Below are 14,094 nucleotides of genomic sequence, written 5' to 3'. Positions count from 1 at the left end.
GTGGCCTCAGGGAGCTCACAGTCTAGCTGTAAGGACAGGCACAGTAAAAAATAAGTGCAAATTGCAATAAAGATTAAGGTAAAATGTGGCAAGGGTAATGGGAGAGAAGCTCACAGGGTTTTATAAGAGGGAGGGGCTCACTGGGGGCTGGGCATGTCCGAGCAGTATCTTCCAGCTCCGTGACGAACACTTTTATGCACAAGTTCCAGTTCAGGAAAATAAAAACGAGCAACTTTTCATTTTTATTTGAAATAAAAATAGATTTATTAATACCTGTCAAAAACAGAATATATTATAACTACTTAGATTACCCACTTTATTGATAGGAAAAAAATTCAATAAGAAACTTGGCACACTGATTTTCATCTGCTAAATGTTATCAACTGGTGTATAATAATAACTAGTTAAGTAGGAAGAATGCAAACCAAGAGACTGACAGAGGCCTCATTTCCATAGTTAGATCCTTGATAGGCTTTATCCTGAGAATAGCAGGGAGCCATTGAGAGTTATTGAGCAAGAGAGGGTCATTGTCACTTTGGTGGCTAGTGTCAGGGATGAAAGAATTGCTCAATCCCTGGTCAGCCCTTAAATCCTAGCCACCTCCATCCCTGAGGTTCACTGTAGTATTTACAGTTCTTAAGCTGTCAAGCAAGGGGTGTCCAAAGGTCGGGGTTCAGAGGGAGAAATGGTGCCTGCTACCTTCTGTCCCCAGGTCGCTGGCCCCAGGCTGAATGTAATTGTCCTCAATGAAACCATCATCATCATCATCTTCACCGGCCTCCGAACAGATCCCCTTCCTTGTCCTGGGCAGTGGGCGGTGCTGGTAGCTGATGCGGTATTTGCGGCAGAGGTGGCATTTGGCAGCAAGTGCAATGAGGAGAGAGAGGACCACAGCTCCCAGCACAACCCCCACCAGCACAGGCCATGCCCGGGCTCCAGAGCCTGGCCCATGGGTCATGGCCGATACCGTGGGGAGTCCCGAGGGTCCCACAATGGCTGCAGAGAAAGGGACAGCATTATGAATGGGCTCCAGATGGGCTCTCTAGGGAAACCGAGAGGAGCGGGGCAGGGTCCTTCCCCGAACCCCAGCATCTAAGGGGAAACCGCCCCCCTCTTCAGCTTCCCTCACTGCTACTCACTTTGGTTTGTGTCACTCATGGAGTAGCTGGGAGACACCTGTGAGCTTTGGCTTGGTCAGAAGAGCCCTGGCTCCAAGCAGATCCCAGGTGAGAGGCAGCCCTGGGGCACAGATCCTGAAACATACACAGAGGTGTGGCTGTCAGGGATGCCACAGGGCACACGTAGCAGGCCACACTCTCAGTCGTGTTAGGGTGCTACACAAACGCTGGAGACTGGACAACTAACCATACACAGTTATTCACAGGAGAGAAACAAGCTGAGAAATGGGCTATTCGTAAGGAAATATTGCAGGGTCCACCTCTGGAAGTGGCTGAAAACCTAAATCAATGCTGGAACTTACACTGAGCACACTGTATGATTCAGGTACCATGCTCACAGCAACCTGTAATGTAGGTAAAAACATTATTCTCTTTGTAGTTGAGGACTCTGAGGCCCAGAAGGGTAAACTAATTCAGCCAAAGTTCCAGCCCAGGGCACAGTTTGCCATATTGCATGGCAAGCTGAGGATGGGAGGTGGGGGCAGAGGCAGTCCTGGCTCCCAGAGGTTGGACAACAGCAATTGCTTGGAGTTAACAAGCCAAAGTGGAGACCACATGTGGAAGACAGTGCCAATCCTCACCCAGGGCAGGGGGTCTCAGGCACAGCCAGGGAAGACTTGGCCCCTCTGCTCCTGAGTCAGGGGCTCCTGTTAACCCACCTTTACTCTCAGTCCTTCAGGCACATCTCTGTCTATTCACCTGAGCCCTCAGAGGGAGGCTGTATTCAGGAAGTCGCCAAATATAGACCACCTGAATCAGGAAATCATCTGGATGAGAATCACTAGGGCTGGAGAGGATCTAGAGAAGGAGCACCTGAAATAAGGGAGTATTTGGAGAAGATCATCTAGACTCAGAAATACCTGGAGGAGCACCTGAATCAGAGCGGGGGCGGGGGGGCAACACCTGAATCTAGGGAGTATATAGAGGAAGAGCACCTAGGTTAGGGAAGTACCTGTTGGAGGACCAGCTAGAACTAGAGATTATCTGCAGGTGAAGTACCTAAATCAGATACTCCTGGGGAGGAGTATCCAACCTAAGAAAGTACCTAGGAGATAAGCACCTAGTTTAGGGGAGTACTCCCCCATATTCTTTCATACCAATACTTTAACGAGACCTTCCCTCCTCACCACCAACTTGTCACCAAGTCCATCAGTTCTTCTAAATATCTCTGGAATGACTATCCCCCTCCTTTGCAACCCACTGCCACTTCCCCAGTCCAAGCTGCCTTCATCTTGTACCTTAACCCTAACAATAATCTCCCAACTGGTCTCGCCCCATCTCTAGTTCATTCCCCAGAGTGATGGGCCTAAAGCCCCAATCTGGCCCCCCTCACTCCCCTACTTAAAAATCCCTCAAGAGCTCCCCACACCCAGTGCTGCATGCAAATTCCTCAGCCACACAATCCAGCACAAGGCCCTCAGGCCAAACTCTTCTTCCTCTTCCTGCAGTTCCCTCCCCGCCCCCGCCCCTCCCCCACACACACATAGACACCTCCCACCTCACCCACCCTCTTTCCCAGTCACCCCCTCCCTTCTCAGTTTTTTGAGTCCACCATTTCGAATGCTAAATCAGGTCACGCCAGTTGGTGAGATTGTCCCAGGCCCCTCGGGATGACCCCTTTCACTGGACTAAACCATAAACTACCAGTCAGAACTGGCCAGTTACTAGATGGGCAGCTCCCTGAGGGCAAAGACTGGGCTGATTAACCTGTGCCCTGGGACTGCCAGAGAGCTTGGCACTTGGCTGCTCAGTGCCAGTTTGTGAGTTGAGTGAGGGACAGAGCTGAGAGTGAATATGGGAGTGGGGGTGAGGGGTGGGACAGGAGAAATTAGAACGGAGGGGTAAATGAATAACATTCAATGGGTGCCTTACTGTGGGCCCCACACTGTGCACTGGGTCCTCAAAAAATAAGATTCCGTTAAATTGAAATGAATTGAATTCCATTTGACCTTTCTTTTACTCCTATTCCTTTCCTTCCTGCCCTGTCCCTGTGGTTTCTTCCCAAGGACATTTACCCACACGCACAGGCAGTCACCCCACCCCCTCAAGTCATATTTCTTCCACTAACAAACACACACCTCCTCTGATCTTCAACATACACACCCACCCTCATTTGTAGCTCCTTTCCTGCTCCCAGGAGCCCTCAGGGATTTGTGGGTTCCTCCTCCCAGCCCCCCAATTCTTTCCCTCTGCTACTCACCTGTAGGAACTGTGCACAGTCCGTGGAGGAAGCTTCCGGCTGGGGCCGGCAGACAGTGGGCGGGCCAGAACTGCCGCTTGACTCACCTGAGGACGCAGCTAGTGGGGCTGAAGCTGCCGGTGAGGGCGGAGGGCAGGGCAGCAGGCAACGCCCACAACCGGGAAGACTAACTACATCTTCCCAAGCTTTTGCGGAGAACCTTACAACACAGGCCTCACCCCCACCCCCACCCCCACCACAGGGGAGAGGGGGGTGGGCTGGAGCTGTTGGGATCCTGAGAGAAAGGGGTGGTCCTATGGGTCCTAGAAGGGGCAGGCACTTCAGCAGGCTGCGGCTCAGGCTGGCGGCCCAGATTAGCAATGACTTTCTGGTGACAGGTACAAAGTCCGGAGTTGAAGAGGGAGCTTTGCAGACCCGTGAAGGCGGTGGGCCGGAACCGGGAGGCAGGGGGGTTGGGCATTCTTCTCAGGCAAAGCCAGAGAGGCCAAGGACACGCTTAAAATTGCTTGCAAGTGTGTGTGTGTGTGTGTGTGTGTGTGTGTGTGTGTGTGTGTGTGTGTATGTGTAGAGCGGATGTGCAGGTCAATGGGGCGTGTGAGTTCAGAGGTCTTTGGGGGATGGTACATGTATCTTTGGGGGGGCGGGTTATGGTGTGTATATGTTTACCTGGATAGAGGTTTCAAGCCTTCATCTGGATCTCAAGGATCCTGTGACCCCACAAAGCTAGGCTCTGAAACTCCCTTTTGTTCTACTCCTTGTCCTTGAAGATACAGTTCAGGAGTCACTTTCCCAGAGCCCTCAGTCTACCCCGGCAAGCTTGCTCTCTCCAGGTGGAGATGCCCCAGCATTCTCTCTCATCACTCTCTCTCCTGCATGCCCTGCGCACCCTTTATCACAGCATTTCTCTATGTATCTTGTAATGATTTTGATAGGGGCAGAAATAGAATATTGGGGACCAGCTATAATTGTAAGAAATCTTAATCATGCTCTGTTAACTGTGATTGTTTTGTTCTGGTTAAAGAAGGCGCATTCTAACCTGGCTGGGAGTTGCACGTGGGACCTGGGAGCTCACCTGGAAATGCGGCCCATGGCCCACCCTCCCCATCTGTACCCTTTTGCCTACTTCCCCATGTAATCTTTGTCCTTCTACCCAGTATAAGCAGCTGGCTTATGCTGGGGGGCAGAGCAGATTTTTGTGGATGACCTGCTGCTCTCCCATACTGCCGGCATTATTGGAATAAACGCTCATATGATTCCACCCTGTCTCTGCTTAAATGGCTCAAGTAGTGACTGGCAGCACGGACCCATTGATTGTCCGGTTATAATCTCTCCCTGTGCTGCCTCCCCCATTAACCCAGAAGCTCTGTAGGGTGGAGCCAAGTTTTAACAGTCTCTGGGTTGCCGGCACTTGGCAGAGGGCAGGCTCTCAGTGACTATGTAAGGGAGGAAGGACTGCATGAGCTAAGCCATGTGGGCACAGAATTTCACAGGGTCCCTCAGGCCACAACCCAAACAAGGATTGTGCCCAGGGGTTGCAAGTGGGGCAAGCCAGAACTGTGGCTACAAAGTGGAGGACCTTGCAGGACCTTGGTTTCTTTATCATGGAATCTGAACTCTTCCAATGGCTCCTTCCTAGGTCTCCCACCTCATCTGGTGCTTACCTTTCATACTCTCTCCTCCAGCCACACCAAACTGTTCTCTACTCCTGGAACCCATCATGCTCTCATCTCCCAGGCTCTACATGCCCCGTTCCCGGGGCCCCTGATTTCCCCTATCTCAGCCCCGCCCCCAACTTGTCCATCATCTCTCAGGCTGATTTTCTCCCAGACCTACTCCTCACTCAGGCCCTAGTTTAGGTGCCTCTTTATATAGATGGCCTTCCCTTACTCTCCCTAGTCTGGGTTCCTCCTCCCACCCTCGGTGCCCCCTCAGACCTGGCACTTCTCTCCCTTTGCCCTGACCACCACTATTGCGATTTTCTCTTTATTTGGCAGGGCCTCTTGTGAGCTTGGAAACTCTGGGGCTAGGGTCTGCATCTGTCTCATTCTCCTTCAAGTCCCCAACATCTAAAACACCAACAATAACTCCTTCTGAAATAATGAATAAGAGGAAAGTGAATACTACCCATAATGGGACAGTGAGGAATCAGGAAGTTTTGGGGTTTTGCTTTGATTCTGAAGCAAGGAAATCATAGGATTCAAAAGGTATTCATTGAACACCTGTACTGTTTTGTTTATTTGTTTGTTTGTTTGTTTGTTTGTTTTTAAAATTGAGGTATTCATATAACATAACCTAATTCACATCACATTTTAGTACACAATTTAGTATATTCAAAAGGTTGTACAACCATCACTGTATCTAGTTCTAAAATATTTTTGTCACACCAAAAGGATACCCCCTACCCATTAAGCACTCACTCATTTCCCCTGTACTCCAGGCTCCAGCAGCTACAAAAATCTGCTTTCTGTCTCTATGGATTTGCCTGTTCTGGATATTTCCTACAAATGAAATCATACCTGTGCCAGCTTTTACTGAACTATTTCATTTAATCTTCATAACTACACTATTAGATATTAATTAGCCCGATAATAGATAAAGAAAACACAGCCATAAGAGGGGAATTTGCAAGACGTTCCACAGAATAAAGCAAGGAAAGGTCTGCACATCCATCAGTCAGTCATTTATTTCATGAGTATTTATTGATCACCCATCACAGAGCCACAGCCAGCCCATAGACACGCATTCGAATATAGCAGAGGACAACCTGTTGGGTCCCCCACAGCATGGAGAGCAGAGAGCAGGCTGGATATCAGCACCACTAGCCCCTCAGCCAGAGCTCCGGTGCAGTGAGCAACCTTTACCACCTTCCATGGCAGCCCTGGCAACCTTGTGGTAGGCACTGTGCTAGCTGCTGGGGACAGAGTTCCCGCCACCATACAGCTTTCATTCTGGTGGGGAAGACAGACAATACACAACAAATAAATAAGATCATTTCAGATCATGGTGAGGGCTATGAATAAATACAATAGCTTCAGGTGATAGGGAGCTGTGGAGGGGGCTGCTACTTTCCATTAGTCAGAAAAAGGGGGGACTCCCTGAAGAGGGGATGTTTGAGCTGCAATATGAATAAGAGGGAGACAGGAACCATGCTCATCTAGGGGAAGAGCATTCCAGAAAGAGGAAACAGCCCTGACAAAGACTGACAAGCAGGAGCAGGCTGGCTTGTTCAAGCAACGTCAGGAGCCCAGCTGGATGGAGCACAGTAAGTGGGGAGACATGGGAAGAGTAACTGGGGGGCTGTCAGCTCATGTGGGGCCTCATCAGGTCCTTCCCTCCATGAGATGGAAAACCATTGATGATCTAAGCAGAGGACTGAGGGAATATCCTTTGGCGTCTGTGTAAAGAATGAATGTTTTTACATTTGCTCTATACCCTTAGGACAGTGGTCGGCAAACTCATTAGTCAACAGAGCCAAATATCAACAGTACAACGATTGAAATTTCTTTTGAGAACCAAATTTTTTAAACTTAAACTTCTTCTAACGCCACTTCTTCGAAATAGACTCGCTCAGGCCGTGGTATTTTGTGGAAGAGCCACACTCAAGGGGCCAAAGAGCCGCATGTGGCTCGCAAGCCGCAGTTTGCCGACCACTGGATTAGAGGAAGCCAGGGTAGAAGGAGGGAGGACAGTTAGGAAGCTGTTGCTATCATCCAGGAGAGAGGGACTGTGGCCTCAGGGTGCTCAGGTAGAAATGGGGAGAAGTGCTCAGATCCTCGATATATTTTGAAGGTGAAGCCTATGTGATTTGCTGACTGGATGCCGGGTTTGAGAAAAAGAAAGGGACCACAAAGAACTCCAAAGTTTTGTCCTGAGAAGCTAGTAGGATAGAGATGTCCTTTACTCAAGTGGAAAGACTCCGGAAAGGAGAGGTTTGGGAGGGCAACCAGGACCTCAGTTTTTGGACATGTTAGATGTGAGATGCCTGTGAGATATCCAGGTAGCATCCTAAGTAGGCAGTAGCATAAATTTGGCCAGAATGCAGGGGGAGATAAAGGCTAGAAATAAAAAATTTGGGCAGCCGCAAAATGTAGATGATTTTTAAAGCCAGTTATCTAGCCGTAGAGAGAGAAGAAGGCTGAGGGCTGACTTCTAGAGCACAGCAGGAGGGAGAGAGGGGCTGAGGAAAAGCAGGAAAGGAAACTGAGGCATGGCCAGCAGCATGGTGGGAGACAGACCTGTGAGAGAGTGTCCCAGAGACCAGAGAAGAAAGTATTTCAAGGGCAAGAGCTTGGTCAGTTACATCAAATGCTGGTGATAGGTCAACTGAGATACAGACTGAGAACTGACTTTGAAACTGGCCAGGTAGAGGTCACTGATGACTTGGGTAAGAGCACCTTCACTAGTGTGGGGACGAATGCCTGACTGGAGCAATGCACCAAGTATGGGAGCAGAGGAAGTGGTGACCACTTCTTCAAAGAATTTTGCTTTAAAAGGATCAGAGAAGTCCTGGTTGGGTAGCTCAGTTGGTTAGAGTGTTGTTCTGATACACCAAGGTTGCAGATTTGATTCCCAGTCAGGGCACATACAAGAATCAACCAATGAATGCATATATAAGTAGACCAACAAATCGATGTTTCTCTCTCTCTCTCTCTCTCTCTCTCTCTCTCTCTCTCTCTCTCTCTCTCTCGTAAATAAATACTTTTTTAAAGGAGCAGAGAAGTGGTGCAGACACTAGAGGCGGGGTGCAATCATGGAGGATTTTTTTTTTTTTTTTAGGTTAGGAGTTGTTACACCATGTGTGTAGGCTGGCCAGAATAATCCAGGAGAGAGGGGAAATTGATGATGCAGAAGGAAGAGAGAAGGGTGTGAAGTCCTGAAGGCATCAAGGGGTATGGGGTCAAGTGCTCTGGTGGAGGGTTGACCTTGGGCAGGAGCAGGGAGAGTCCCTCTGAGGAAGGCAGAGCATACAGGTGAAATGATGGGAGCCTTAGGAAGTTTTCTTCCCAGGGCTTCTGTTTTTCCAGAGAAATAGGAAGCAATGTCATCAGCTGAGAGTACAGTGGTTCGGGGTTCAAAGAGAAAGAAAAGGTGTGAATTGGTCATCCAGAGCCTGCCAGCATGTGATAGGCTCACCAGGTAGCACCTTGGGGTGAGGGTGATTAATTGTCTTTGTTTTCTAGCCACTCCAAGTGCAGGTGGGAGAAGATGGAGAGAGGGTGGGAATTTGTAGGTAAGCTGGGCCCAGTAAAGAGGGAAGTGAGGAGAGGGTGGGGAGGTGTGAGGAACCCTGAAAAAGTGGTAGGATCAATTGATTTTAGGAGAAATTGTGGGTGGACTAGAGAGAGTACGTTGAAAAGGTAAGAAGTGGAGAGCAGAGGGCGGCATAAGGAAATGGAGGTTACCAGGAGATGCAATTCTTGATAAAGACAAGCCTGGGGATATGAACCATCGAGTGGTTCTGAGGTGGAGCCTACAGACCCATGGGGGTCTTACTGTTATCTGAAGCGTGTGATTAACTCAACCTTCTGCATCAGAGGTCTCATGATAACATGCTAATGGCTCCACTAATAAATGGCAGAGTCAGTATTCGAACCCAGGTCTTCTGACTCTAGGCCCAGCATCTTTCCCAACTACATCCCTCTTCTCTGTTAAACTAAAAATGTTTAACCTCCACGGCTGCAAGTCTTTTGTAAGAAAAGTTTTTCCGAGCCAAAATGCTAGTCCAAGGTGGATCCTTAGGCATGGAGTCTAAACCACCAGCAGCATGGCTGCATAGAAAAGACAGCACGCCCCCCATCCCAGAGTTTTGCAAGCCTTTTATACATCAAGTAGGTGGGAGGGAGAAGACAGGTATACCTGTCTGAAAGAAGTTACCTTGTTTGGCATGCGCAACAGGAAATATAGGCAAAGGGGTGGGGGAAGGTAAAGAGGGCCAGCTTTGGGATAGCTGAGTCCTCATGAAGAAATGTCCATGTCTATACGTTAGCTGGGGCAGCAGTCTGGAAAGCCCTTTTGTAAACAAGTGGGTAGGGGTGGAGGGCTGGGAAGGGGGGATGCGCTCCTGGCGTGAGATGGGGCCTAACTAAAATAATTTTGGGAAGTAGCCACCTGGAAATTAATCCAACATTCCAACAGGCAAAACAGGAATGTGAGAGTCTTTAGTTAGCCAGTCTGCAGCCATTAATAGACTAATAGTTTCTTCTCTTTCTCTCAGTCTCTGGACACTGTGAATTAATTTAGAACATCTCAGAATTTCTTTCTTAGCAGCTCCCATGAGTAAGATTTGCCATCAAAGTGTTCGAATCCTCACAATCATTTCGAGTGACAGAAAGCTATAACTGCCTTTCAAAGATTTGATTATATTTCCCAAAGGAAATGAATAGTGAGCAAGAAAAAGAGGGGGGTGTCTGGGTTCCCCACCTCGCACCCACTTCCTCCTCCATCTGACCCAGCCCCTCCCTGCTGCAGACCAGGGTCTTTGCCTTAGGGATAGTGTAGTTCCCTTTTGAGAAGTTGATGGGAACAGAAAAATGCACATGTACATCCAGTCACAAATATGCTCACAGGCCTGGCATGTAGTAGGTGCCCAATAAAAACTTGTCTGATGCAACAAGGGGGTGGGGTCATGAATGGGAGGTAGGGGGTAATGGGGGAATAAGGACACGTATGTAATACCTTAATCAATAAAAAAATTTTAAAAAAAACAAACAACTTGCCCTAACTGGTTTGGCTCAGTGGATAGAGCGTCAGCGTGCGGACTGAAGGGTCCCAGGTTCGATTCCGGTCAAGGGCATGTACCTGGGTTGTGGGCACATCCCCAGTAGGGGGTGTGCAGGAGGCAGCTGATCGATGTCTCTCATCGATGTTTCTAACTTTCTATCCCTCTCTCTTCCTCTCTGTAAAAAATCAATAAAATATATTTTAAAAAAAAAAGAAACAATACCTTTCTCCATGACAGTCTCCAATTGCCTACAAAAATAAAGTACCAACTCTCCATGTTAGCAGATTCTTGCTCCAACCTATATTTAAAAACAAACAAACAAAAAAAAAACTTGTCTGATGAGTGGTTAGATTTCCAGGGGGCTCACTTGCTCCCTCCAGGTTAAGAACTGGTGTTAACCCTTTGCACTCTGAGTGCAGGACCCTCTCTTCTGTTGTGAACAGTGCTCCTTCGAATAGATAGAGGACCCCTTCTTTGCAAACCTCTGAAGGGACCTGCCTGTTTCCAGCCACTTCCAGCCACTTCCAGCCACTTCCAGCCTCCTGACTGTAGAGTCAGCACTTCCCTAGGGCACCCTGCAGTTCAGCCCCACCCTCCCCGGAGGCTGGCCTTTCCCCACTCTTGCTCTGCCATTGATGATGTGGAGATGCCCCAGCATTCAGCGGGGACTGGCCTTGAAGCTTGATGAAAACATGCGGCCCACAACGAATATTTTTGCGGCCCAGCCAATATAACGGTATGTAAACGAATATTTTTGCGGCCCAGCCAATATAATGGTATGTAAGAAACGTTTTAATAAAAATTCTGTAACTTAATTTTTACAATATCCAATTATACATAATTATTAATAACAAACTACAATGTTCGCTAATGACTGATTACTATAATCGTGTTGCATTCATTTCCAATACTCGCCTTATTTCTCTCCACTAATACTAGCAGTGAATATTTTAGCAGCCGTTTGCCACGTCATTAGTCTTGTACTGACTTGTTTGGTGTGTGCAACAGGAAATATTTTGCTTTTGGAAAACAAGAAAAATGGGTTTATTTGCATTACGATTATTAATTTGTGCAATTATTCAGTGTCTGGTAAGTTAATGTTTGAGAAAAAATATTAATTTTTATTAAAATGTTATATTATTTTATGTTAATGATTACTCATTTATTTCAGCCTTTTGTATTCAGCATGTCTCTCTCGAAATAAACCTAGATTCTATGAAAATTGAAGCTTTTGTTTGTTTGCAGCCCACATAAACTTAAACCTTGTTTATTTGGCCCATGTTAGCCATTATATATATATATATATATATATATATATATATATATATATATCTCCTATCTAATAAATTATATATATATATATATCTCCTATCTAATAAAGAGGGAATATGCTAATTGACCATCACTCCATCACAAAGATGGCTGCACCCACAGCTGAGGCCAAGTTTCCATAAGGAGCCTTAACGAGCAATCAGCAGGGACCTGAGGCTACACCCTCCCCCGCCCCCATGGGGCTTGACAGGGGACCTCAGGCTGTGTCCCCCACCTGGAAGGGCTTGACAGGGGACCTCAAGGTGCGCTTCCTGTCCTGGTGCTGGGCTAGGGGACCTCAGGCTGCCTCCCCACCCCAGCGCCAGGCCAGGAGACCTCAGGCCCCACCCCCCACCTGGTGGGGCTTGACAGGGGACCTCAGGCCATGCCCCCCATCCCCTCGCCCCAGCACTGGGCCAGGGGACCTGAGGCTGCACCCCCCTGCCTGGCTGGGCTTGACAGGGGACCTCAGGCCATGCCCCCCACCCATCAGGGCTTGACAGGGGACTTCAAGGTGTACCCCCAGTGCTGGGTTGGGGGAACTCAGGCCGCACCCCCGCCCAGCAGGGCCTGATGGGGGACCTGAGGCTGTGCCCCCCTCCCGGTGCTGGGCCGGAGACCTCAGGCCATGCCCCCCACACAGTGGGGCTTGACAGGGGATCTCAGGCTGTGTCCCCCACCTGGTGGGGCTTGATGGAGGACCACAAGGCATGCCCCCCGCCCCGGTCTGGGCTGGGGGACCTCAGGCCATGGGACCTGAGGCTATGCCCCCTGCCCGGCAGGGCTTGACAAGGGTGGGACTGGTCAGGTCTGGATCTAGCCCAATGGGGGAGTGCAGGCCGATCTGGGTCTCATGCGATTTTGAGGTGCATGTGGGTGGGCGGGGACTTGACTCTGGGCCCCGTGGTGTGCCCCAGACTCTGATAGAAGGAAGGTTTTCATATACATTTTACTAATTTTCTTCCATCTCTGACACTTCTATTATAGAGAAAGGGCAAATAGCAATATTAAATTATTTCCTCTAATTAATCCCCTTTTAATGTACATGAATTTCGTGCACCGGGTCACTAGTATGTATATATACATATATATACATATATATATATTAGTGATTTCAGAGAGGAAGGGAGAGGGAGAGATAGAAACAACAATGATGAGAGAATCATTGATCGGTTGCCTCCTGCATGCCCCCTACTAGGGATCGAGCCCGCAACCTGGGCATGTGCCCTTGCCCGGGATCCAATCTGGGACTCTTCAGTTGGCAGGCTGACGCTCTATCCTCTGAGCCAAACCGGCTAGGGCCTGTGTTAGCCTTTGAGTTTGACATGCTTGCACTAAGGTAAGCTCAAAGGTTATATCCCCAGAGGAGCTTCCCAGACCCAGGCCTGAGACTAACGAAATGCCTTGAGATTGCAACTTCTAGGGTTTGCTCACTTCCTCAAGGTGGACGAGTCTGTCAGGTATTCCATGAAGCCCTGAGGGAGTGCTCACCAAGCCTCTTACATCCCCAAACACACCACCCTGAAACTCCAGTATAATTACCTCAAATGCTTACCACATCAGATCCAGCACTCAGGTTCACGGGACAACTTTGTCCCCAGCCACCAGCTCCATCTGCCACCTTGGATATATAATTAGACATCAGACGCACCCCGGGTAATGAGGTAGCAGTCTGTGCCCTCTCCTTGTTCAGTTATCTCTGGGGTAACTGGGTCTAGGAGAACAGAGCTCAGCAGACCTGGCAGGGAACTACCACACCCTCACCAGAGGGATGACATGCCAGGCAAATGGCCAGAGGTGGCAGACCAGCTGGACAGTGTCCCCATCGTGGTGCCCCCTCCCCGACCTGTCTCCCCACACAATAGGAATAGTCATCTCCCACATTCCTGCTTTCTTATGGGAATCAGAAACGTCCTTGCCCACCTGAAACCCCTAGAGTTTGGGGCGGTTCCTCTGGTGGCAGGCACTCTGTAAGCCTGGAAGGAGGCATGTCTCTCCATGGGGCCCAGAAGCCTCCTCCCTCATCTTGTTGCACCAGCACCCCTTCATCAGGGTGGAGGCAAGAATGGAAATGGCAAAAACCCAATATGTCTTCAGGTAAAAAGGGTGGGAGTTGGGGACTCTGCCTTCAAAAGTTTCCCTCTCATACCTGTGTCAGATGAATGAATCATGAGGTTCATTGTGCTGTCATCCTCAAACAACATTTAAAGTGAGATTGGCCAACCAGGAAGCAATCCTGTGATTCACCCAGGCTGTGGATGCTGCCGTAATGTGTGGCTGTGGCCTGGGGTGGCAGCTTTCTCTCATAAAATGTGCTTTGTATTCTAAGTAGGCTTGCTGTGGTTTGAAGCAGAAAAACAATGAGTCATTTGTGTCGGAGGCTATTGGTTCTAGGATTTCAGAGTGACCTGGGGTGAAGCAAGGACCTGGTGTACCTTAAAAGCAAGACACCCTGAAAATTGGTGCCTGCCCGTCTCTGCTGGTCCATCTTTGCCTTTTAAAGGGGCCCCACTCAATAATAACACAGCACAGAGTTGAGCTTATTATTTTTCCAGAATAAAATCTCTAGTGCTTTCTAAGTACATACCAATTGGCTTTCTGAAATCAGTTTTAAGAGTTTGGGTTTATAAATTCCGGCAGAGACTTTTAACCTACTTGTTGTCTAGGTCAGACCATCTAGCAGG

The 14,094-nt window shown here is 48.7% G+C and overlaps 1 protein-coding gene across 4 annotated transcripts; it reads right to left on the bottom strand.

Annotated features, from left to right (window-relative positions):
* Positions 1–254: 254 nt before the first annotated feature.
* Positions 255–13,685, bottom strand: LOC308241850 (type III endosome membrane protein TEMP). Of its 4 annotated transcripts, XM_080655514.1 has the most exons (5): positions 13,560–13,685; positions 12,966–13,031; positions 1,481–1,522; positions 1,140–1,253; positions 255–996 (listed from the first exon to the last, which is right to left on the bottom strand). In XM_080655514.1, the coding sequence occupies exons 4-5, from the start codon at positions 1,156–1,158 to the stop codon at positions 674–676; spliced, it is 342 nt and encodes a 113-aa protein (XP_080511640.1). In that variant the 5' UTR covers positions 1,159–1,253; positions 1,481–1,522; positions 12,966–13,031; positions 13,560–13,685; the 3' UTR covers positions 255–673. The 4 variants fall into 4 exon arrangements, with proteins under 4 accessions (XP_080511640.1, XP_080511639.1, XP_080511641.1 ...); XM_080655513.1 differs by lacking the exon at positions 1,481–1,522 and having other exon boundaries at positions 12,953–13,031; XM_080655515.1 differs by lacking the exons at positions 12,966–13,031; positions 13,560–13,685 and adding an exon at positions 3,379–3,400 and having other exon boundaries at positions 1,481–1,991.
* Between the last annotated feature and the right edge of the window lie 409 nt (positions 13,686–14,094).

The sequence above is a fragment of the Plecotus auritus genome (genome assembly GCF_963455305.1).
Source record: "Plecotus auritus genome assembly, chromosome: 2".
Taxonomy (NCBI): Eukaryota; Metazoa; Chordata; class Mammalia; order Chiroptera; family Vespertilionidae; genus Plecotus; species Plecotus auritus.
This window is presented reverse-complemented; position numbering and strand designations above follow the sequence as displayed.